Genomic DNA, 23,476 nt, shown 5'->3' with positions numbered 1-23,476 from the left:
GGAGATACGGGGGTGTTTGGGTCTGCCGTGGAGATACAGCCTTCATGTTCTCCCAGAGGGCCTCATGGATAGAGGGCCTCATGGATAGAGGGCCTCATGGATAGAGGGCCTCATGGATTAGCTCTCTGCCTGCCTGGTAGGGATAGTGACTCTTTCACCCCCCCCCCCCCCCCCCCCCCCCCCCCAAACCTCTAAGTTTATCTAAGTGGCTGCATTAATAAGGTGACTGGGCATCATATTGTGTTAGCTTTCGGCACCTGCCACCCCTCCCCTGTCACCTTGTTAGATGCCCTAGCTCCTATTGACATATCTGATCTGAGATCTGTTATGGAACATGGTCACCTGCCACCCCTCCCATGTCACCTTGTTAGATGCCCTAGCTCCTGTTGACATGTCTGTGAGCTGAGATCTGTTATGGAACATAGTCAGGAACTTCTCCTCCAACCCAGGTTAGACTGGCAGAACTGAGATCTGTTATGGTACCTCTCCTCTCCAACCCAGGTTAGACTGTCAGAACTGAGATCTGTTATGGATCCTCTCCTCTCCTCCAACCCAGGTTAGACTGGCAGAGCTGAGATCTGTTATGGTACCTCTCCTCTCCTCCAACCCAGGTTAGACTGGCAGAGCTGAGATCTGTTATGAATCCTCTCCTCCAACCCAGGTTAGACTGGCAGAACTTAGGTCTGTCATGGTACCTCTCCTCTCCTCCAACCCAGGTTAGACTGGCAGAACTGAGGTCTGTTATGGTACCTCTCCTCTCCTCCAAGCCAGGTTAGACTGGCAGAACTTAGGTCTGTTATGGTACCTCTCCTCTCCTCCAACCCAGGTTAGACTGGCAGAGCTGAGATCTGTTATGGTACCTCTCCTCTCCTCCAACCCAGGTTAGACTGGCAGAGCTGAGATCTGTTATGAATCCTCTCCTCCAACCCAGGTTAGACTGGCAGAGCTGAGATCTGTTATGAATCCTCTCCTCTCCTCCATCCCAGGTTAGACTGGCAGAACTGAGGTCTGTTATGGTACCTCTCCTCTCCTCCAACCCAGGTTAGACTGGCAGAGCTGAGATCTGTTATGAATCCTCTCCTCTCCTCCAACCCAGGTTAGACTGGCAGAGCTGAGATCTGTTATGAATCCTCTCCTCCAACACAGGTTAGACTGGCAGAGCTGAGGTCTGTTATGGTACCTCTCCTCTCCCCCAACCAAGGTTAGACTGGCAGAGCTGAGATCTGTTATGGAACCTCTCCCCCAACCCAGGTTAGACTGGCAGAGCTGAGATCTGTTATGAATCCTCTCCTCTCCTCCAACCCAGGTTAGACTGGCAGAGCTGAGATCTGTTATGAATCCTCTCCTCTCCTCCAACCCAGGTTAGACTGGCAGAGCTGAGGTCTGTTATGGTACCTCTCCTCTCCTCCAACCCAGGTTAGACTGGCAGAACTGAGATCTGTTATGGAACCTCTCCTCTCCTCCAACCCAGGTTAAACTGGCAGAACTGAGGTCTGTTATGAATCCTCTCCTCCAACCCAGGTTAGACTGGCAGAACTGAGATCTGTTATGAATCCTCTCCTCCAACCCAGGTTAGACTGGCAGAGCTGAGATCTGTTATGAATCCTCTCCTCCAACCCAGGTTAGACTGGCAGAACTGAGATCTGTTATGAATCCTCTCCTCCAACCCAGGTTAGACTGGCAGAGCTGAGATCTGTTATGAATCCTCTCCTCCAACCCAGGTTAGACTGGCAGAACTGAGATCTGTTATGAATCCTCTCCTCTCCTCTAACCCAGGTTAGACTGGCAGAACTGAGATCTGTTATGAATCCTCTCCTCCAACCCAGGTTAGACTGGCAGAACTGAGATCTGTTATGAATCCTCTCCTCCAACCCAGATTAGACTGGCAGAACTGAGGTCTGTTATGGTACCTCTCCTCTCCTCCAACCCAGGTTAGACTGGCAGAACTGAGATCTGTTATGAATCCTCTCCTCCAACCCAGGTTAGACTGGCAGAGCTGAGATCTGTTATGAATCCTCTCCTCTCCCCCAACCCAGGTTAGACTGGCAGAACTGAGATCTGTTATGAATCCTCTCCTCCAACCCAGGTTAGACTGGCAGAGCTGAGATCTGTTATGAATCCTCTCCTCTCCCCCAACCCAGGTTAGACTGGCAGAACTGAGATCTGTTATGAATCCTCTCCTCCAACCCAGGTTAGACTGGCAGAGCTGAGATCTGTTATGAATCCTCTCCTCTCCCCCAACCCAGGTTAGACTGGCAGAGCTGAGATCTGTTATGAATCCTCTCCTCTAACCCAGGTTAGACTGGCAGAACTGAGGTCTGTTATGTTACCTCTCCTCTCCTCCAACCCAGGTTAGACTGGCAAAACTGAGATCTGTTATGGATCCTCTCCTCTCCTCCAACCCAGGTTAGACTGGCAGAACTGGGGTCTGTTATGGTACCCCTCCTCTCCTCCAACCCAGGTTAGACTGGCAGAACTGAGATCTGTTATGGTACCTCTCCTCTCCTCTAACCCAGGTTAGACTGGCAGAACTGAGGTCTGTTATGTTACCTCTCCTCCAATCCAGGTTAGACTGACAGAACTGAGGTCTGTTATGGTACCTCTCCTCCAACCCAGGTTAGACTGACAGAACTGAGGTCTGTTATGGAACCAAGTCAGGAATTTTTCCCCTACCAGCATTTTTCCCCTTTTCCCCTACCAACAGGTTCTGTTCTGGTATCATATCTGTCCCTTCCCTCTCCCTCCCTTCTGTCTCTCTGTCTCGCTGTCTGTCTCTGTCTGTGTCTGTCTGTCTGTGTCTCATGGTCTCTCTCTGTCTCTGTGTGTTTGTCTCATGGTCTGTGTCTGTCTGTGTGTCTCATGGTCTCTCTGTCTGTCTGTGTGTCTCATGGTTTCTCTCCTTCCCTCCAGTTGCTATGGAACTACAAGCTGAACCTGACAATGGATCCCAAGTTTGAGTCTGTGGCCATGGAGATCTGCAAGAGTACTATCACTGAGGTTAGTCTCACACACACACACACACACACACACACACACACACACACACACAGCAACATGTCTTTATGGCTGCAGAGCTGTACCATGAGCCAGATAATGTCAGTCTGTTGTTGCTGTGACATTGACTGGGTCCTAAATGGCACCTTGTCCCCTATAGGGCACTACCTGTCCCCTATAGGGCACTACCTGTCCCCTATAGGGCACTACCTGTCCCCTATAGGGCACTACCTGTCCCCTATAGGGCACTACCTGTCCCCTATAGGGCACTACCTGTCCCCTATAGGGCACTACCTGTCCCCCGTAGGGACTGTGGGCACCACTTGTCCCCCGTAGGGCCGTAGGGACACAGGCTCTGCATCCCCAGTGGCCCTAGTAAGGAGACAGTGGGTGTTCCCTCACAATGAGTCTGTATGGACCGTCTGAATCCCATCTAGCCAGGTCATCCCATCTAGCCAGGCCATCCCATCTAGCCAGGCCATCCCATCTAGCCAGGCCATCCCATCTAGCCAGGCCATCCCATCTAGCCAGGCCATCCCATCTAGCCAGGCTATCCCATCTTGCCAGGTCATCCCATCTAGCCACGTCATCCCATGTAGCCAGGTCATCCCATGTAGCCAGGTCATCTAGCCACGTCATCCCATCTAGCCACGTCATCCCATCTAGCCACGTCATCCCATCTAGCCACGTCATCCCATCTAGCCACGTCATCCCATCTAGCCAGGTCATCCCATCTAGCCACGTCATCCCATCTAGCCAGGCCATCCAATCTAGCCAGGCCATCCAATCTAGCCAGGCCATCCCATCTAGCCAGGCCATCACATATAGCCAGGCCATCCCATCTAGCCAGGCCATCCCATCTAGCCAGGTCATCTAGCCACGTCATCCCATCTAGCCACGTCATCCCATCTAGCCACGTCATCCCATCTAGCCACGTCATCCCATCTAGCCACGTCATCCCATCTAGCCACGTCATCCCATCTAGCCACGTCATCCCATCTAGCCACGTCATCCCATCTAGCCACGTCATCCCATCTAGCCAGGTCATCCCATCTAGCCAGGTCATCCCATCTAGCCACGTCATCCCATCTAGCCAGGCCATCCCATCTAGCCAGGCCATCCCATCTAGCCAGGTCATCTAGCCAGGTCATCTAGCCAGGTCATCTAGCCAGGCCATCCCATCTAGCCAAGTCATCCCATGTAGCCAGGTCATCCCATGTAGCCAGGTCATCCCATGTAGCCAGGCCATCCCATGTAGCCAGGCCATCCCATGTAGCCAGGCCATCCCATGTAGCCAGGCCATCCCATGTAGCCAGGCCATCCCATGTAGCCAGGTCATCCCATGTAGCCAGGTCATCTAGCCAGGTCATCTACTCAACCAGGTCATCTAGCCAGGTGATCTAGCCAGGTCATCCCATCTAGCCAGGTCATCTAGCCAGGTCATCCCATCTAGCCAGGTCATCTACCCAGGTCATCCCATCTAGCCAGGTCATCTAGCCAGGTCATCTAGCCAGGTCATCCCATCTAGCCAGGTCATCTAGCCAGGTCATCTAGCCAGGTCATCTAGCCAGGTCATCCCATCTAGCCAGGTCATCTAGACAGGTCATCTAGCCAGGTCATCTAGACAGGTCATCTAGCCAGGTCATCTAGCCAGGTCATCCCATCTAGCCAGGTCATCTAGCCAGGTCATCCCATCTAGCCAGGTCATCTAGCCAGGTCATCTAGCCAGGTCATCCCATCTAGCCAGGTCATCTAGCCAGGTCATCCCATCTAGCCAGGTCATCTAGACAGGTCATCTAGCCAGGTCATCTAGCCAGGTCATCTAGCCAGGTCATCCCATCTAGCCAGGTCATCTAGCCAGGTCATCCCATCTAGCCAGGTCATCTAGCCAGGTCATCTAGCCAGGTCATCCCATCTAGCCAGGTCATCTAGCCAGGTCATCCCATCTAGCCAGGTCATCTAGCCAGGTCATCTAGCCAGGTCATCCCATCTAGCCAGGTCATCTAGCCAGGTCATCCCATCTAGCCAGGTCATCTAGCCAGGTCATCTAGCCAGGTCATCCCATCTAGCCAGGTCATCTAGCCAGGTCATCCCATCTAGCCAGGTCATCTAGCCAGGTCATCTAGCCAGGCCATCCCATCTAGCCAGGTCATCTACTCAGTTTTTCCTTGTCTTCCACTGGATGTTTTCAAAGGACAGGTTGTCATAGAGACGATAGAACTTCATCCAATCATTTAAAACACATCATCTTGTTACAGGTTTTAGTGGAGTTAAAACCTATCCTACTATTCAATCCTAGTAACGACGTCTGTTTTAACTTCACCTCAGTGGTGTGTGTTGTATTCTAAGGAGTGTGTATTTCACCTCTGTCCCCCCCCCCCTCAGATTAAGGAGTGTGTATTTCACCTCTGTCCCCCCCCCCTCAGATTAAGGAGTGTGTATTTCACCTCTGTCCCCCCCCCCCTCAGATTAAGGAGTGTGTATTTCACCTCTGCCCCCCCCCCCTCAGATTAAGGAGTGTGTATTTCACCTCTGTCCCCCACCCCCCCCTCAGATTAAGGAGTGTGTATTTCACCTCTGTCCCCCCCCCCCCTCAGATTAAGGAGTGGGTATTTCACCTCTGTCCCCCCCCCCTCAGATTAAGGAGTGTGTATTTCACCTCTGTCCCCCCCCCCTCAGATTAAGGAGTGTGTATTTCACCTCTGTCCCCCCCCCCCCCTCAGATTAAGGAGTGGGTATTTCACCTCTGTCCCCCCCCCCCCCTCAGATTAAGGAGTGTGTATTTCACCTCTGTCCCCCCCCCTCAGATTAAGGAGTGTGTATTTCACCTCTGTCCCCCCCCCCCTCAGATTAAGGAGTGTGTATTTCACCTCTGTCCCCCCCCCCTCAGATGGAGTGTGTATTTCACCTCTGCCCCCCCCCCCTCAGATTAAGGAGTGTGTATTTCACCTCTGCCCCCCCCCCCCCCTCAGATTAAGGAGTGTGTATTTCACCTCTGTCCCCCGCCCCCTCAGATTAAGGAGTGTGTATTTCACCTCTGTCCCCCCCCCCCTCAGATTAAGGAGTGTGTATTTCACCTCTGTCCCCCCCCCCTCAGATTAAGGAGTGTGTATTTCACCTCTGCCCCCCCCCCCCTCAGATTAAGGAGTGTGTATTTCACCTCTGTCCCCCCCCCCCTCAGATTAAGGAGTGTGTATTTCACCTCTGCCCCCCCCCCCCCCCTCAGATTAAGGAGTGTGTATTTCACCTCTGCCCCCCCCCCCTCAGATTAAGGAGTGTTTATTTCACCAACCCCCCCCCCCCCCCCCCCTCAGATTAAGGAGTGTGTATTTCACCAACCCCCTCCCCCCTCAGATTAAGGAGTGTGTATTTCACCTCTGTACCCCCCCCCCCCCCCCTCAGATTAAGGAGTGTGTATTTCACCTCTGTCCCCCCCCCCCCCTCAGATTAAGGAGTGTGTATTTCACCTCTGTCCCCCCCCCCCCCCCCCCCTCAGATTAAGGAGTGTGTATTTCACCTCTGTCCCCCCCGCCCCCCTCAGATTAAGGGGTGTGTATTTCACCTCTGCCCCCCCCCTCAGATTAAGGAGTGTGTATTTCACCTCTGCCCCCCCCCCCCCTCAGATTAAGGAGTGTGTATTTCACCAACCCCCCCCCCCCCCCCCTCAGATTAAGGAGTGTGTATTTCACCTCTGTCCCCCCCCCCCTCAGATTAAGGAGTGTGTATTTCACCAACCCCCCCCCCCCTCAGATTAAGGAGTGTGTATTTCACCCCCCCCCCCCTCAGATTAAGGAGTGTATTTCATCCCATCCCCCCTCAGATTAAGGAGTGTGTATTTCACCCCCCCCCCCCCTCAGATTAAGGAGTGTGTATTTCACCCCCACCCCCCCTCAGATTAAGGAGTGTATTTCATCCCATCCCCCCTCAGATTAAGGAGTGTGTATTTCACCCCCCCCCCCCCTCAGATTAAGGAGTGTTCGGAGGAGGAGCGTGGTAAGGGTTACCTGGTGTCCTGCCTGGTGGATCACCGTGGTAACATCACAGAGTACCAGTGTCACCAGTACATCACCAAGATGACCTCCATCGTCTTCTCAGACTACAGACTCATCTGTGGCTTCATGGACAAGTGTAGAGAGGACATCAACACGCTACGCTGTGGAAGCATCAACGTTGGAGAGAAGGTGAGAGGGGAGGGTGTGTTGTAGTGATACTCACAGGGAGGAAGGCTGAGGCACCGTTATCTCTCTGAGTTGTCTAGTGATTTGGTTAGGGGCCTCTTCATAGTGCAGTCTGTAGTGAAGGATTTATCGTGTGGGAGGACAATCCAGATCAATACAGGTTGGATTCCCGATGGTGTTTGTTCTTCACTGGTTGGCCCTTTTTTAATAGATATGGGACTTTATCAAGGTGGGACTTTGTTTTTGTGAATTCTTTGTGGATCTGTGTAATCTGAGGGAAATATGTGTCTCTAGTATGGTCATATGTTTGACAGGAGGTTTGGAAGTGCAGCTCAGTTTCCATCTCATTTTGTGGGCAGTGTGCACATAGCCTGTCTTCTCTTGAGAGCCTCTCTTACTGAAAACGTATTGAGATAAACTTTTGTTATTGACCAAATGCTTATTTTCCACCATAATTTGCAAATAAATTCATTAAAAATCCTACAATGTGATTTTCTGGATTTTTTTTCTCATTTTGTCTGTCATAGTTGAAGTGTACCTATGATGAAAATTACAGGCCTCTCTCATCTTTTTAAGTGGGAGAACTTGCACAATTGGTGGCTGACTAAATACTTTTTTGCCCCACTGTATATGAAGGTGATGCTAAAAGTCAATATTTGCAGTGTTGACCCTTCTTTTTCAAGACCTCTGCAATCCACCCTGGCATGCTGTCAATTAACTTCTGGGCCACATCCTGACTGATGGCAGTCCATTCTTGCATAATCAATGCTTGGAGTTTGTCAGAATTTGTGTAGAAGATCTAGGTGCTGCTGTAGGTCCTCCTTGGTTGGTGACAGAAGCACCAGATCATCAACAAACAGTAGACATTAGACTTCAGATTGTAGTAGGGTGAGGCCTGGTGCTGTTACTGAGTTGAAGTATAACCAATTGGAACACTTTCTCTGCTCCTCTCTCCCTCTGCTCCCACCCTCAATCTGACCCCTCCCTCCCCCTTACCCCCCCCCCCCCCCCCCCCCAGGACATCCATTCACAGGGTGAGGTCATAGCGTGTCTGGAGAAAGCCTTAGTCCGAGAGGCGGAGCAACAGGACCAGGCTCATCCAATCAGAGAGGAGTGTAAGAAGAGCATCATGCGCGTAGCGGAGCTGTCGTCAGACGACTTCCACCTGGACAGATTCCTGTACTTCTCCTGCCGAGAGGACCGAGAACGCTTCTGTGAAAACGTACACTGCTCATCTTGCCTTACATGACGGTCTCCCAAATGACAATTACCTGATGCTTCAGGTTACTGAGGACGTTGACTGGTCTCTGCTTCAGGTTACTGAGGACGTTGACTGGTCTCTGCTTCAGGTTACTGAGGACAGTGACTGGTCTCTGTTCTTCAGGTTACTGAGGACGTTGACTGGTCTCTGTTCTTCTTCAGGTTACTGAGGACGTTGACTGGTCTCTGTTCTTCAGGTTACTGAGGACGTTGACTGGTCTCTGTTCTGCTTCAGGTTACTGAGGACAGTGACTGGTCTCTGTTCTTCAGGTCACTGAGGACGTTGACTGGTCTCTGTTCTTCAGGTTACTGAGGACGTTGACTGGTCTCTGTTCTGCTTCAGGTTACTGAGGACAGTGACTGGTCTCTGTTCTTCAGGTTACTGAGGACGTTGACTAGTCTCTGTTCTTCAGGTTACTGAGGACGTTGACTGGTCTCTGTTCTTCTTCAGGTTACTGAGGACATTGACTGGTCTCTGTTCTTCAGGTTACTGAGGACGTTGACTGGTCTCTGTTCTTCAGGTTACTGAGGACGTTGACTGGTCTCTGTTCTTCAGGTTACTGAGGACGTTGACTGGTCTCTGTTCTTCAGGTTACTGAGGACGTTGACTGGTCTCTGTTCTTCAGGTTACTGAGGACGTTGACTGGTCTCTGTTCTTCAGGTTACTGAGGACAGTGACTGGTCTCTGTTCTTCAGGTTACTGAGGACGTTGACTGGTCTCTGTTCTTCAGGTTACTGAGGACAGTGACTGGTCTCTGTTCTTCAGGTTACTGAGGACAGTGACTGGTCTCTGTTCTTCAGGTTACTGAGGACAGTGACTGGTCTCTGTTCTTCAGGTTACTGAGGACAGTGACTGGTCTCTGTTCTTCTTCGGGTTACCGAGGACAGTGACTGGTCTCTGTTCTTCTTCGGGTTACCGAGGACAGTGACTGGTCTCTGTTCTTCTTCGGGTTACCGAGGACAGTGACTGGTCTCTGTTCTTCTTCAGGTTACCGAGGACAGTGACTGGTCTCTGTTCTTCTTCGGGTTACCGAGGACAGTGACTGGTCTCTGTTCTTCTTCGGGTTACCGAGGACAGTGACTGGTCTCTGTTCTTCTTCGGGTTACCGAGGACAGTGACTGGTCTCTGTTCTTCTTCGGGTTACCGAGGACAGTGACTGGTCTCTGTTCTTCTTCGGGTTACCGAGGACAGTGACTGGTCTCTGTTCTTCTTCGGGTTACCGAGGACAGTGACTGGTCTCTGTTCTTCTTCGGGTTACCGAGGACAGTGACTGGTCTCTGTTCTTCTTCGGGTTACCGAGGACAGTGACTGGTCTCTGTTCTTCTTCGGGTTACCGAGGACAGTGACTGGTCTCTGTTCTTCTTCGGGTTACCGAGGACGTTGACTGGTCTCTGTTCTTCTTCGGGTTACTGAGGACGTTGACTGGTCTCTGTTCTTCTTCAGGTTACTGAGGACGTTGACTGGTCTCTGTTCTTCAGGTTACTGAGGACGTTGACTAGTCTCTGTTCTTCAGGTTACTGAGGACGTTGACTGGTCTCTGTTCTTCTTCAGGTTACTGAGGACGTTGACTGGTCTCTGTTCTTCTTCAGGTTACTGAGGACAGTGACTGGTCTCTGTTCTTCAGGTTACTGAGGACAGTGACTGGTCTCTGTTCTTCAGGTTACTGAGGACAGTGACTGGTCTCTGTTCTTCAGGTTACTGAGGACAGTGACTGATCTCTGTTCTTCTTCAGGTTACTGAGGACAGTGACTGGTCTCTGTTCTTCTTCAGGTTACCTTGGACGTTGACTGGTCTCTGTTCTTCTTCAGGTTACCGAGGACAGTGACTGGTCTCTGTTCTTCTTCAGGTTACCGAGGAGTGACTGGTCTCTGTTCTTCTTCAGGTTACCGAGGACAGTGACTGGTCTCTGTTCTTCTTCAGGTTACCGAGGACAGTGACTGGTCTCTGTTCTTCTTCAGGTTACCGAGGACAGTGACTGGTCTCTGTTCTTCTTCAGGTTACCGAGGACAGTGACTGGTCTCTGTTCTTCTTCAGGTTACTGAGGACGTTGACTGGTCTCTGTTCTTCAGGTTACTGAGGACGTTGACTGGTCTCTGTTCTTCAGGTTACTGAGGACGTTGACTGGTCTCTGTTCTTCAGGTTACTGAGGACGTTGACTGGTCTCTGTTCTTCAGGTTACTGAGGACGTTGACTGGTCTCTGTTCTTCAGGTTACTGAGGACAGTGACTGGTCTCTGTTCTTCAGGTTACTGAGGACAGTGACTGGTCTCTGTTCTTCTTCAGGTTACTGAGGACAGTGACTGGTCTCTGTTCTTCTTCAGGTTACTGAGGACAGTGACTGGTCTCTGTTCTTCTTCAGGTTACCTTGGACGTTGACTGGTCTCTGTTCTTCTTCAGGTTACCGAGGACAGTGACTGGTCTCTGTTCTTCTTCGGGTTACCGAGGACAGTGACTGGTCTCTGTTCTTCTTCGGGTTACCGAGGACAGTGACTGGTCTCTGTTCTTCTTCGGGTTACCGAGGACAGTGACTGGTCTCTGTTCTTCTTCGGGTTACCGAGGACAGTGACTGGTCTCTGTTCTTCTTCGGGTTACCGAGGACAGTGACTGGTCTCTGTTCTTCTTCGGGTTACCGAGGACAGTGACTGGTCTCTGTTCTTCTTCGGGTTACCGAGGACAGTGACTGGTCTCTGTTCTTCTTCGGGTTACCGAGGACAGTGACTGGTCTCTGTTCTTCTTCGGGTTACCGAGGACAGTGACTGGTCTCTGTTCTTCTTCGGGTTACCGAGGACAGTGACTGGTCTCTGTTCTTCTTCGGGTTACCGAGGACAGTGACTGGTCTCTGTTCTTTTTCGGGTTACCGAGGACAGTGACTGGTCTCTGTTCTTCTTCGGGTTACCGAGGACAGTGACTGGTCTCTGTTCTTCTTCGGGTTACCGAGGACAGTGACTGGTCTCTGTTCTTCTTCGGGTTACCGAGGACAGTGACTGGTCTCTGTTCTTCTTCGGGTTACCGAGGACAGTGACTGGTCTCTGTTCTTCTTCGGGTTACCGAGGACAGTGACTGGTCTCTGTTCTTCTTCGGGTTACCGAGGACAGTGACTGGTCTCTGTTCTTCTTCGGGTTACTGAGGACAGTGACTGGTCTCTGTTCTTCTTCGGGTTACTGAGGATGTTGATTGGCCTCTGTGTTTCTCTGTTCTTCCAGACCCAAGCAGGAGAGGGCAAGGTCTACAAGTGTCTCTTCAGCCACAAGTTTGAGGAGGCCATGTCTGAGAAGGTATGGAGAAAATCACTGATGGAGACGTGCAGATGATTTATATCAGCATGTATATTATTAATTATATACACTACATACAAACATATGGTATTTCTAGTAGAGGTCTGCCGATTTATGATTTTTCAAAGCCGATACCGATTATTGGAGGATCAAAAAAAGCCAATACCGATTAATCGGCCAAATCTGTATTTATTTGATTTGTAATAATGACTATTACAACAATACTGAATGAACACTTATTTTAACTTCATATAATACATCAATACAAATATATTTGGCCTCAAATAAATAATGAAACATGTTCAATTTGGTTTAAATAATGCAAAAACAGTGTTGGAGAAGAAAGTAAAAGTGCAATATGTGCCATGTAAAAAAGCTAACGTTTAAGTTCCTTGCTCAGAACATGAGAACATGGTGGTTCCTTTTAACATGAGACTTCAATATTCCAAGGTAAGAGGTTTTAGGTTGTAGTTAATATAGTATTTATAGGACTATTTCTCTCCATACCATTTGTATTTCATTAACCTTTGACTATTGGATGTTCTTATAGGCACGATAGTATTGCCAGTGTAACAGTATAGCTTCCGTCCCCCTCCTCGCCCCTACCTGGGCTCGAACCAGGAACACATCGACAACAGCCACACTCGAAGCAGCGTTACCCATCGCTCCACAAAAGCCAAGGGGAATAACTACTCTAAGTCTCAGAGCGAGTGATGTTTGAAATGCTATTAGCACGCACCCCGCTAACTAGCCATTTCACATCGGTTACACCAGCCATCAGGCTGATAGGCTTGAAGTCATAAACAGCACTGTGCTTGTGAAGAGCTGCTGGCAAAACGCACAAAAGTGCTGTTTGAATGAATGCTTACGAGCCTGCTGCTGCCTACCACCGCTCAGTCAGACTGCTCTATCAAATCATAGACTTAATTATAACATAATAACACACAAATACGAGCCTTTGGTCATTAATATGGTCGAATCAGGAGACTATCATTTCGAAAAAAACAAAAACGTTTATTTCAGTGAAATACGGAACCGTTCGGTATTTTATCTAACGGGTGGCATCTCTAAGTCTAAATATTCCTGTTACATTGTACAACCTTCAACGTTATGTCATAATTACGTAAAATTCTGGCAAATTAGTTTGCAATGAGCCAGACGGCCCAAACTGTTGCATATACCCTGACTCTGTGTGCAATGAATGCAAGAGAAGTGACACAATTTCACCTGGTTAATATTGCCTGCTAACCTGGAATTCTTTTAGCTAAATATGCAGGTTTAAAAATATATACTTCTGTGTATTGATTTTAAGAAAGGCATTGGTGTTTATGGTTAGGTACAGTCGTCCAACGATTGTGTTTTTTTTCCGCAAATGCGCTTTTGTTAAATCATCCCTCAGCGTTGCATCGATTATATGCAACGCAGGACACGCTAGATAAACTACACATGGTTGATGACATTACTAGTTTAACTAGTGATTATGATTGTTTTTCATAAGTTAAGTTTAATGCTAGCTAGCAAATTACCTTGGCTTCTACTGCATTCGCATAACAGGCTCCTTGTGGAGTGCAATGAGAGGCAGGTGGTTAGAGCGTTGGACTAGTTAACTGTAAAGTTGAATCCCAGAGCTGACAAGGTAAAAATCTGTCGTTCTGCCCCTGAACAAGGCAGTTAACCCACCGTTTCTAGGCCGTCATTGAAAATAAGAATGTGTTCTTAACTGACTTGCCTAGTTAAATAAAGATGTAAAAAAATAAATAATAATACCGATTTCCGATTTATGAATCGGCCCTAATTAATCGGCCATTCCGATTAATCGGTCGACCTCTAAATTCTAGTCCAAGATATTCCAGCATAGTCACTGCGTAGACAAACCCACAGTACTGTGTTAGGCTGGGAGAGAGGGAGATTTGTGGTCAGGACTGTGTTAGGCTGGGAGAGAGGAAGATGTGTGTTCAGGACTGTGTTAGGCTGGGAGGGAGGGAGATTTGTGTTCAGGACTGTGTTAGGCTGGGAGAGAGGGAGATGTGTGGTCAGGACTGTTTTAGGCTGGGAGGGAGATGTGTGGTCAGGACTGTATTAGGCTGGGAGGGAGATTTGTGGTCATGACTGTGTTAGGCTGGGAGAGAGGGAGATTTGTGGTCAGGACTGTGTTAGGCTGGGAGAGAGGGAGATGTGTGGTCAGGACTGTGTTAGGCTGGGAGGGAGGGAGATGTGTGGTCAGGACTGTGTTAGGCTGGGAGAGAGGGAGATGTGTGGTCAGGACTGTGAATAAGAATGAAGCTACATGCTGTCAACAGCTTTGATGAAGCTTTCAGTGGTTGAGTGTTGAACTACAGGCTTTAGTAAAGGGTCATTAAAGGGGCGGCCAACAGTGGTTGAGTGTTGAAATACAGGCTTTAGTAAAGGGTCATTAAAGGGGCGGCCAACAGTGGTTGGGTGTTGAACTACAGGCTTTATTAAAGGGTCATTAAAGGGGCGGCCAACAGTGGTTGGGTGTTGAACTACAGGCTTTAGTAAAGGGGCGGCCAACAGTGGTTGGGTGTTGAACTACAGGCTTTAGTAAAGGGTCATTAAAGGGGAAGCCAACAGTGGTTGGGTGTTGAACTACAGGCTTTAGTAAAGGGTCATTAAAGGGGCGGCCAACAGTGGTTGGGTGTTGAACTACAGGCTTTAGTAAAGGGTCGTTAAAGGTGCGGCCAACAGTGGTTGGGTGTTGAACTACAGGCTTTAGTAAAGGGTCGTTAAAGGGGCGGCCAACAGTGGTTGGGTGTTGAAATACAGGCTTTAGTAAAGGGTCATTAAAGGGGCGGCCAACAGTGGTTGGGTGTTGAACTACAGGCTTTAGTAAAGGGTCATTAAAGGGGCGGCCAACAGTGGTTGGGTGTTGAACTACAGGCTTTAGTAAAGGGTCCTTAAAGGGGCGGCCAACAGTGGTTGGGTGTTGAACTACAGGCTTTAGTAAAGGGTCATTAAAGGGGCGGCCAACAGTGGTTGGGTGTTGAACTACAGGCTTTAGTAAAGGGTCATTAAAGGGGCGGCCAACAGTGGTTGGGTGTTGAACTACAGGCTTTAGTAAAGGGTCATTAAAGGGGCGGCCAACAGTGGTTGGGTGTTGAACTACAGGCTTTAGTAAAGGGTCATTAAAGGGGCGGCCAACATTGGTTGGGTGTTGAACTAAAGGCTATAGTAAAGGGTCATTAAAGGGGCGGCCAACAGTGAGCAGACATCTTCTTTCTCAAGCTGTCATTTTTCCCCAGCTCCTATGCCATATTTGGACGTGTGTAAAAGCTCTCTTTTCATGTGACAATGACTAATACTTCTCTGTCTCTCCTCCCCTCTCCCTCTCCCCCCCCCCCTCTCTCCTCCCCTCTCCCTCTCTCTTCCTCCCCTCTCCCTCTCTCCTCTCCTCCCCTCTCCCTCTCTCTTCCTCCCCTCTCCATCTCTTCCTCCCCTCTCCCTCACTTCCTCCCCTCTCCCTCTCTTCCTCCCCTCCCTCCCTCTCTCCTCCCCTCTCCCTCTCTTATTCCCCTCCCTCCCTCTCTCCTCCCCTCTCCCTCTCTTCCTCCCCTCCCTCCCTCTCTTCCTCCCTCCCTCCCTCTCTTCCTCCCCTCCCTCCCTCTCTTCCTCCCCTCCCTCCCTCTCTTCCCTCCCCTCCCTCCCTCTCTTCCTCCCCTCCCTCCCTCTCTCCTCCCCTCTCTCTCTCCTCCCCCCTCCCTCTCTTCCTCCCCTCCCTCCCTCTCTTCCTCCCCTCCCTCCCTCCCTCTCTCCCTCCCCTCCCTCCCTCTCTACCTCCCCTCCCTCCCTCTCTTCCTCCCCTCCCTCCCTCCCTCCCTCAGTGTCGAGAGGCCCTGACCACGCGTCAGAAGCTGATAACCCAGGACTACAAGGTTAGCTACTCTCTGACCAAGGCCTGTAAGGCTGACCTCAGGAAGCACCGCTGTAACCTGGACACCAACATGCCCCGCGCTAGAGAGGCACGACTATCATATCTGCTACTATGCCTGGAGTCTGCTGTACACAGGGGTGGGTGGAGGAGAGAGAGTGCGTGGAGTCTGCTGTACACGGATGGGTGGAAGAGAGAGTGTGTGTGTACATGTGTATTAGAGGTTATAAATGCCATACATTAACTGTTGAATGTGTATGAGAGGTTATAAATGCCATACATTAACTGTTGAATGTGTATGAGGGGTGATAAATGCCATACATTAACTGTTGAATGTGTATACATGTGTATGAGGGGTGATAAATGCCAAACACATGTACACACATTCAACGGTTAATGTTTGAGGGTTGATACTTGAAGGTGTGACTTGAACGTGTGCATTTAAAAATATATATTTTTATTGTTTATGTGTAACGATACGAAGTGTCTGATTTTAATTCAGTTCCTAACAGCTGCGTTAATGGAATTCACTCCACAATATAATAGCCACTGTACTAACAGGACCCCTGGGGGTTATAATGCCTGTATAGAAACACACGAACCACATAACTTGTTGTTCAGTGGGTCTACATTCATTGTAACAAATATATCTAGCTATGTTAAGACTCCCAAGAACGAGATCGATTTAAAATATGTTTTAATTCACCAACCTGATCGAATGCTGCTTTATGTTTCTGCTTTATAGCCTAACATGAAGGAAATGACAGGTCAGTGACCTTTAACCTAATGAATGCGGACCCAATGAACAATAAGTTGTGTGGTTAATGTGTTTGTATACAGGCATTATAACCCCCCCCACCTTGACCGATGGTAAACAGTGCAGGGTCCTGTTTGTGCAGGGTCCTGTTTGTGCCGGGTCCTGTTTGTTCAGGGTCCTGTTTGTGCAGGGTCCTGTTTGTTCAGGGTCCTGTTTGTTCAGGGTCCTGTTTGTTCAGGGTCCTGTTTGTTCAGGGTCCTGTTAGTTCAGGGTCCTGTTTGTTCAGGGTCCTGTTTGTTCAGGGTCCTGTTTGTTCAGGGTCCTGTTTGTTCAGGGTCCTGTTTGTGCAGGGTCCTGTTTGTGCAGGGTCCTGTTTGTGCAGGGTCCTGTTTGTGCAGGGTCCTGTTTGTGCAGGGTCCTGTTTGTGCAGGGTCCTGTTTGTGCAGGGTCCTGTTTGTTCAGGGTCCTGTTTGTGCAGGGTCCTGTTTGTGCAGGGTCCTGTTTGTTCAGGGTCCTGTTTGTTCAGGGTCTTGTTTGTGCAGGGTCCTGTTATATTGTGGAGTGAACGCAGCTGTTAGGAACTGAATGAATCAGACGTTCACGCTTCCTATTGTTATAATGTTCCCTCAATGTTTTCGTCACCATCCAGATTTCAGGTCTGCTCAAATGTGAACGTTGTGAAAATGCTGTGCAACTTCCAGCATGCGTTTACTGTGAACACTGAGGCTGTACCTGCTTTTAGTTAGTTTTACTGTGAACACTGATGCTGTAGCTGCTTTAAGTTACAGGTTTACTGTGAACACTGAGGCTGTAGCTGCTTTAAGTTAGTTTTACTGTGAACACTGAGGCTGTAGCTGCTTTAAGTTACAGTTTTACTGTGAACACTGAGGCTGTACCTGCTTTAAGTTACAGTTTTACTGTGAACACTGAGGTTGTACCCGCTTTCAGTTACAGTTTTAACAGTGGCCAAGTAGGCTGCTGTGTCTATTTGATCATAATGTAGGCCTACCATCAGAAACAATGGAGAAAATGCATCCCGTAACATTTTAACATGAAAATAGCTGTTCTATCATTCAGCCGACAGTAGCAGCCAATGTGTGGTACCAATGTAGGCCTCCATTCCATAACATGTTAACAGCTGTTCTGTCATTCAGCCGACAGTAGCAGCCAATGTGTGGTACCAATGTAGGCCTCCATTCCATAACATGTTAACAGCTGTTCTGTCATTCAGCCGACAGTAGCAGCCAATGTGTGGTACCAATGTAGGCCTCCATTCCATAACATGTTAACAGCTGTTCTGTCATTCAGCCGACAGTAGCAGCCAATGTGTGGTACCAATGTAGGCCTCCATTCCATAACATGTTAACAGCTGTTCTATCATTCAGCCGACAGTAGCAGCCAATGTGTGGTACCAATGTAGGCCTCCATTCCATAACATGTTAACAGCTGTTCTATCATTCAGCCGACAGTAGCAGCCAATGTGTGGTACCAATGTAGGCCTCCATTCCATAACATGTTAACAGCTGTTCTATCATTCAGCCGACAGTAGCAGCCAATGTGTGGTACCAATGTAGGCCTCCATTCCATAACATGTTAACAGCTGTTCTGTCATTCAGCCGACAGTAGCAGCCAATGTGTGGTACCAATGTAGGCCTCCATTCCATAACATGTTAACAGCTGTTCTATCATTCAGCCGACAGTAGCAGCCAATGTGTGGTACCAATGTAGGCCTCCATTCCATAACATGTTAACAGCTGTTCTATCATTCAGCCGACAGTAGCAGCCAATGTGTGGTACCAATGTAGGCCTCCATTCCATAACATGTTAACAGCTGTTCTATCATTCAGCCGACAGTAGCAGCCAATGTGTGGTACCAATGTAGGCCTCCATTCCATGAGACTTGCAGGGCTTGACATCAACCTGTTTATCCACTTGTCCTTTAGACAAGATGACTGTTTGATGCAAGAAACCACTTCACAAAATAAAACGCACTATTACTCATGGTTGAATGGTCCAAAAAATAACACATTTACACATTTAAGTAAAAAATATATTTAAAAAAAATCACGTTCACATGTTCATTTATGGCGTTTATCACCCCTCATTTACAGAGCATTTGAAAAGTATTCAGACACCTTGACTTCTTCTGCATTTGTTACATTACAGCCTTATTCAAAAATAAATGATCATTTTTATCCTCATCAATCTACACAGAATGACCCATAATGACAAACCCAAAACAGGTTTTTAGACATTCAGACCCTTTACTCAGTACTTTGTTGAAGCACCTTTAGCAGTGATTACAGCCTCAAGTCTTCTTGGGTATGACACTACAAGCTTGGTACACCTGTATTGGGGGAGTTTCTCCCAGTCTTCTTTTTCAGATCCTCTCAAACTCTGTCAGGTTGGATGGGGAGCGTCACTGCACATTCAGAGACTAGTCTTGAAGCCACTCCTGCGCTGTCTTGGCTGTGTGCTTAGTGTCGTTGTCCTGTTGGAAGGTGAACCTTCGCACCAGTCTGAGGACCTGAGCGCTCTGGAGCAGGTTTTCATCAAGGATCTCTCTCTGTACTTTGCTCCATTCGTCTTTCCCTCAATCCTGACTAGTCTCCCAGTCCCTGCCGCTGAAAAACATCCCCACAGCATGATGCTGCCACCACCATGTTTTACGCTTGGCAGTCAGGCCAAAGAATTCAATCTTGGTTTCATCAGAGCAGAGAATCTTGTTTCTCAGTCTGAAAGCCCTTTAGGCCCCTTTTGGCAAACTCCAAGCGGGCTGTCATGTGGCTTCTGTCTGGCCACTCTACTGTAAAGGCCTGATCGGTGGAGTGCTGCAGAGATGGTTGTCCTTCTAGAAGATTCTCCCATCTCCACAGAGGAACTCTGGAGCTCTGTCAGACCAAGGCCCTTCTCCCCGACCAAGGCCCTTCTCCCCGATTACTCAGTTTGGCCAGGTGGCCAGCTCTCGGAAGAGTCGGTGATTCCAAACTTCTTCATTTTAGGAATGATGGAGACCACTGTGTTCTTGGGAACCTTCAATGCTGCAGAAATGTTTTGGTACCCTTCCCCAGATCTGTGCCTCGACACAATCCTGTCTCAGAGCTCTAGGGACAATTCCTTCGACCTCATTGCTTGGATTTTGCTCTGACATGCACTGTCAACTGTGGGACCTCATATAGACAGGTGTGTGTATTTCTAAATCATGTCCAATCAATTGAATTTACCACAGGTGGACTCCAATCAAGTTGTAGAAACTGCTCAAGGATGATCCATTTCAAGTCTCAGAGCAAAGAGTCTGAATACTTATGTAAATAAGACCTTTCTGTTTTTTAATTTCTAAAAATTTGTTTTCGGTTTGTCATTATGGGGTATTGTGTTGTAGATTGATGGGGAAAAACAATACTTTAATCCTTTTTAGAAAAAGTCTGTAACATAAAATGTGGAAAACGTGAAGGAGTCTGAATACTTTCTGAATGTCTCTCTAACCAGGTCGTAGTCCTCCCAGGTCGTACTCCCCCCAGCTCGTACTCCCCCCCGTACTCCTCCCAGGTCGTACTCCTTCCAGGTCGTACTCCTCCCAGGTCGTACACCCCAGGTCTCCCCAGGATGCTGGTCTGAATGCCTCTCTAACCTATCCCTTCCTCTCTCCCCAGGTCTCCCCAGGATGCTGGTCTGAATGCCTCTCAATCCTATCCCCTCCTCTCTCCCCAGGTCTCCAGGATGCTGGTCTGAATGCCTCTCAACCCTATCCCCTCCTCTCTCCCCAGGTCTCCCCAGGATGCTGGTCTGAATGCCTCTCTAACCTATCCCCTCCTCTCTCCCCAGGTCGTACAGTGTCTGAGGACTGCCAGGGGGAGATGTTGGAGTACCGTAGGATGCTGATAGAGGATTTCTCTCTGAGTCCAGAAATAGTGCTCCACTGTAGAGGGGACATCGAGACCCACTGCTCCGGACTCCACAGGAAAGGACGTACCCTCCACTGTCTGATGAGGGTGGGCCGGGGGGACAAGGGAAGCACAGTGGACGGACTCTGTCAGAGCGCGGTGAGACGATGCACGCTGGCGACACAGTGCCTTCAGAAAGTATTCACACCCCTGGACTTTTTCAAAATTTTGTTGTGTTACAACCTAACATGGATTAAGTTGGGATGTCATTGGCCTACACACAATACCCTATAATGACATCACAATACCCCATAATGACATCACAATACCCTATAGTGGAATGGTGTTGTTTTTCTTCAAATGAATTAAAAATGAAGATTTCACCATCAAAGGTGACTGTAAAACAGTTACAGTGTTTAGTGGCTGTGATAGGAGAAAACTGAGGATGGATCAACAACATTGTAGTTACTCCACAATAATAACCTACATGACAGAGCGAAAAGAAGGAAGCCTGTACAGAATACAATTATTCCAAAACATGTTTGTAACAAGGTGCTAAAGTAATACTGCAAAAAATGTGGCAAAGCGATGAACACTTTGTAGTCAGGACAAAAAGTCATGTTTGGGGCAAATCCAATAAAACACATTACTCAGTAACACTCTACATATTTTCAAGCATAGTGGTGGCTGCATCATGTTATGGGTATGCTTGTCATCGTTAAGGACCGGGGAGTTTTTCAGGAATGGAATGGAGCTATTAACACAGGCAAAATCCTAAAGGAAAACCTGGTTTAGTCCGCTTTCCACCAGACACTGGGAGATGAATTCACCTTTTCAGCAGGAAAATAACCTAAAACACAAGGCCGAATCTACACTGGAGTTGCTTACCAAGAAGACAGTGAATGTTCCTGAGTGGCCCGAGTTACAGTTTTAACTTAAATTTACTTGAAAATCTATGGCAAGACCTGAAAATGGTTGTCTAGCAATGATCAACAACCAATTTGACAGAGCTTGAAGAATTTTGAACATAATAATGGGCAAATGCTAGAGAATCCAGGTGTGGAAATCTCTTAGACCCAGAACTGCACCCAGCTGTAATCACTGCTAAAGGTGCTTGACTCACGAGTGTGAATACGGATGTAAAGTATTGACTCGGGTGTGAATACTGATGTAAATGAGAGATTTCTGTTTAAAATGTTCTATATATTTGCTAACTAAAAACATGTTTTTATGGGGCATTGTGTGTAGATGGGTGAGATCCCAAAAATCTATTTAACCCATTTTGGATTCCGGCTGTAACAACAAAATGTAGAATACGTCAGGGGATATGAATACTTTCTGAAGGCACTGGACACACACACACACAGACACACTGGAAACAGGCATGCATAGACACACGTACAGATACACAGCAAATGGCATGAGCAGGCTCAACTTTTGTCTGGTTTCTAAAGATCTGTATTTGCTGTTCCCACTGACTAGAATGTGGAGATGAGGCTGATGGGGCTGTATGTGTTTTCATACACTGGAGATGAGGCTGATGGGGCTGTATGTGTTTTCATACACTGGAGATGAGGCTGATGGGGCTGTATGTGTTTTCATACACCTGAGATGAGGCTGATGGGGCTGATGGGGCTGTATGCGTTTTCATACACTGGAGATGAGGCTGATGGGGCTGTATGCGTTTTCATACACTGGAGATGAGGCTGATGGGGCTGATGGGGCTGTATGTGTTTTCATACACTGGAGATGGGGCTGATGGGGCTGTATGCGTTTTCATACACTGGAGATGAGGCTGATGGGGCTGATGGGGCTGTATGTGTTTTCATACACTGGAGATGGGGCTGATGGGGCTGTATGTGTTTTCATACACTGGAGATGAGGCTGATGGGGCTGTATGTGTTTTCATACACTGGAGATGAGGCTGATGGGGCTGTATGTGTTTTCATACACTGGCGATGAGGCTGATGGGGCTGATGGGGCTGTATGTGTTTCATACACTGGAGATGAGGCTGATGGGGCTGTATGTGTTTTCATACACTGGAGATGAGGCTGATGGGGCTGATGGGGCTGTATGTGTTTTCATACACTGGAGATGGGGCTGATGGGGCTGATGGGGCTGTATGTGTTTCATACACTGGAGATGGGGCTGATGGGACTGTATGTGTTTTCATACACTGGAGATGAGGCTGATGGGGCTGTATGTGTTTTCATACACTGGAGATGAGGCTGATGGGGCTGTATGTGTTTTCATACACTGGAGATGAGGCTGATGGGGCTGATGGGGCTGTATGTGTTTCATACACTGGAGATGGGGCTGATGGGGCTGTTTGTGTTTCATACACTGGAGATGAGGCTGATGGGGCTGTATGTGTTTTCATACACTGGAGATGAGGCTGATGGGGCTGTATGTGTTTTCATACACTGGAGATGAGGCTGATGGGGCTGATGGGGCTGTATGTGTTTTCATACACTGGAGATGAGGCTGATGGGGCTGATGGGGCTGTATGTGTTTTCATACACTGGAGATGGGGCTGATGGGGCTGTATGTGTTTTCATACACTGGAGATGGGGCTGATGGGGCTGTATGTGTTTCATACACTGGAGATGGGGCTGATGGGGCTGTATGTGTTTTCATACACTGGAGATGGGGCTGATGGGGCTGTATGTGTTTCATACACTGGAGATGAGGCTGATGGGGCTGTATGTGTTTCATACACTGGAGATGGGGCTGATGGGGCTGTATGTGTTTTCATACACTGGAGATGGGGCTGATGGGGCTGTATGTGTTTTCATACACTGGAGATGAGGCTGATGGGGCTGATGGGGCTGTATGTGTTTTCATACACTGGAGATGGGGCTGATGGGGCTGTATGTGTTTTCATACACTGGAGATGGGGCTGATGGGGCTGTATGTGTTTTCATACACTGGAGATGAGGCTGATGGGGCTGATGGGGCTGTATGTGTTTTCATACACTGGAGATGAGGCTGATGGGGCTGTATGTGTTTTCATACACTGCCGCAGCCCTTACAGTAGAAATCTAGTAGTATTGTTATTGTAAATCTAGTATTATTTTTATTGTAAATAAAGTAGTGTTTTATTGTAAATAAATTAGTGGTGTTATTGTAAATCTAGTACTATTGTTATTGTAAATAAAGTAGTGTTTTATTGCAAATAAACTAGTATTGTTATTGTAAATCTGGTAGTGGTGTTGTTGTAAATCTGGTAGTGGTGTTGTTG

At 48.4% G+C, this 23,476-nt stretch overlaps 1 protein-coding gene across 1 annotated transcript in view; it reads left to right on the top strand.

Annotated features, from left to right (window-relative positions):
* The first annotated feature begins 334 nt into the window (after window positions 1-334).
* LOC139384633 (Golgi apparatus protein 1-like) overlaps window positions 335-23,476 on the top strand; it is a 46,863-nt gene continuing 23,721 nt past the window's right edge. Inside the window, exons 1-7 of the mRNA XM_071129449.1 lie at window positions 335-397; window positions 2,911-2,997; window positions 6,960-7,175; window positions 8,191-8,394; window positions 11,636-11,707; window positions 15,547-15,733; window positions 20,176-20,393. Of these exons, the coding sequence (XP_070985550.1) occupies window positions 335-397; window positions 2,911-2,997; window positions 6,960-7,175; window positions 8,191-8,394; window positions 11,636-11,707; window positions 15,547-15,733; window positions 20,176-20,393 (1,047 nt within the window). The remainder of the gene's footprint in view (window positions 398-2,910; window positions 2,998-6,959; window positions 7,176-8,190; window positions 8,395-11,635; window positions 11,708-15,546; window positions 15,734-20,175; window positions 20,394-23,476) is intronic.

This window comes from Oncorhynchus clarkii, chromosome 26 (assembly GCF_045791955.1).
Source record: "Oncorhynchus clarkii lewisi isolate Uvic-CL-2024 chromosome 26, UVic_Ocla_1.0, whole genome shotgun sequence".
In the NCBI taxonomy this organism is placed as follows: domain Eukaryota; kingdom Metazoa; phylum Chordata; class Actinopteri; order Salmoniformes; family Salmonidae; genus Oncorhynchus; species Oncorhynchus clarkii.
This window is presented reverse-complemented; position numbering and strand designations above follow the sequence as displayed.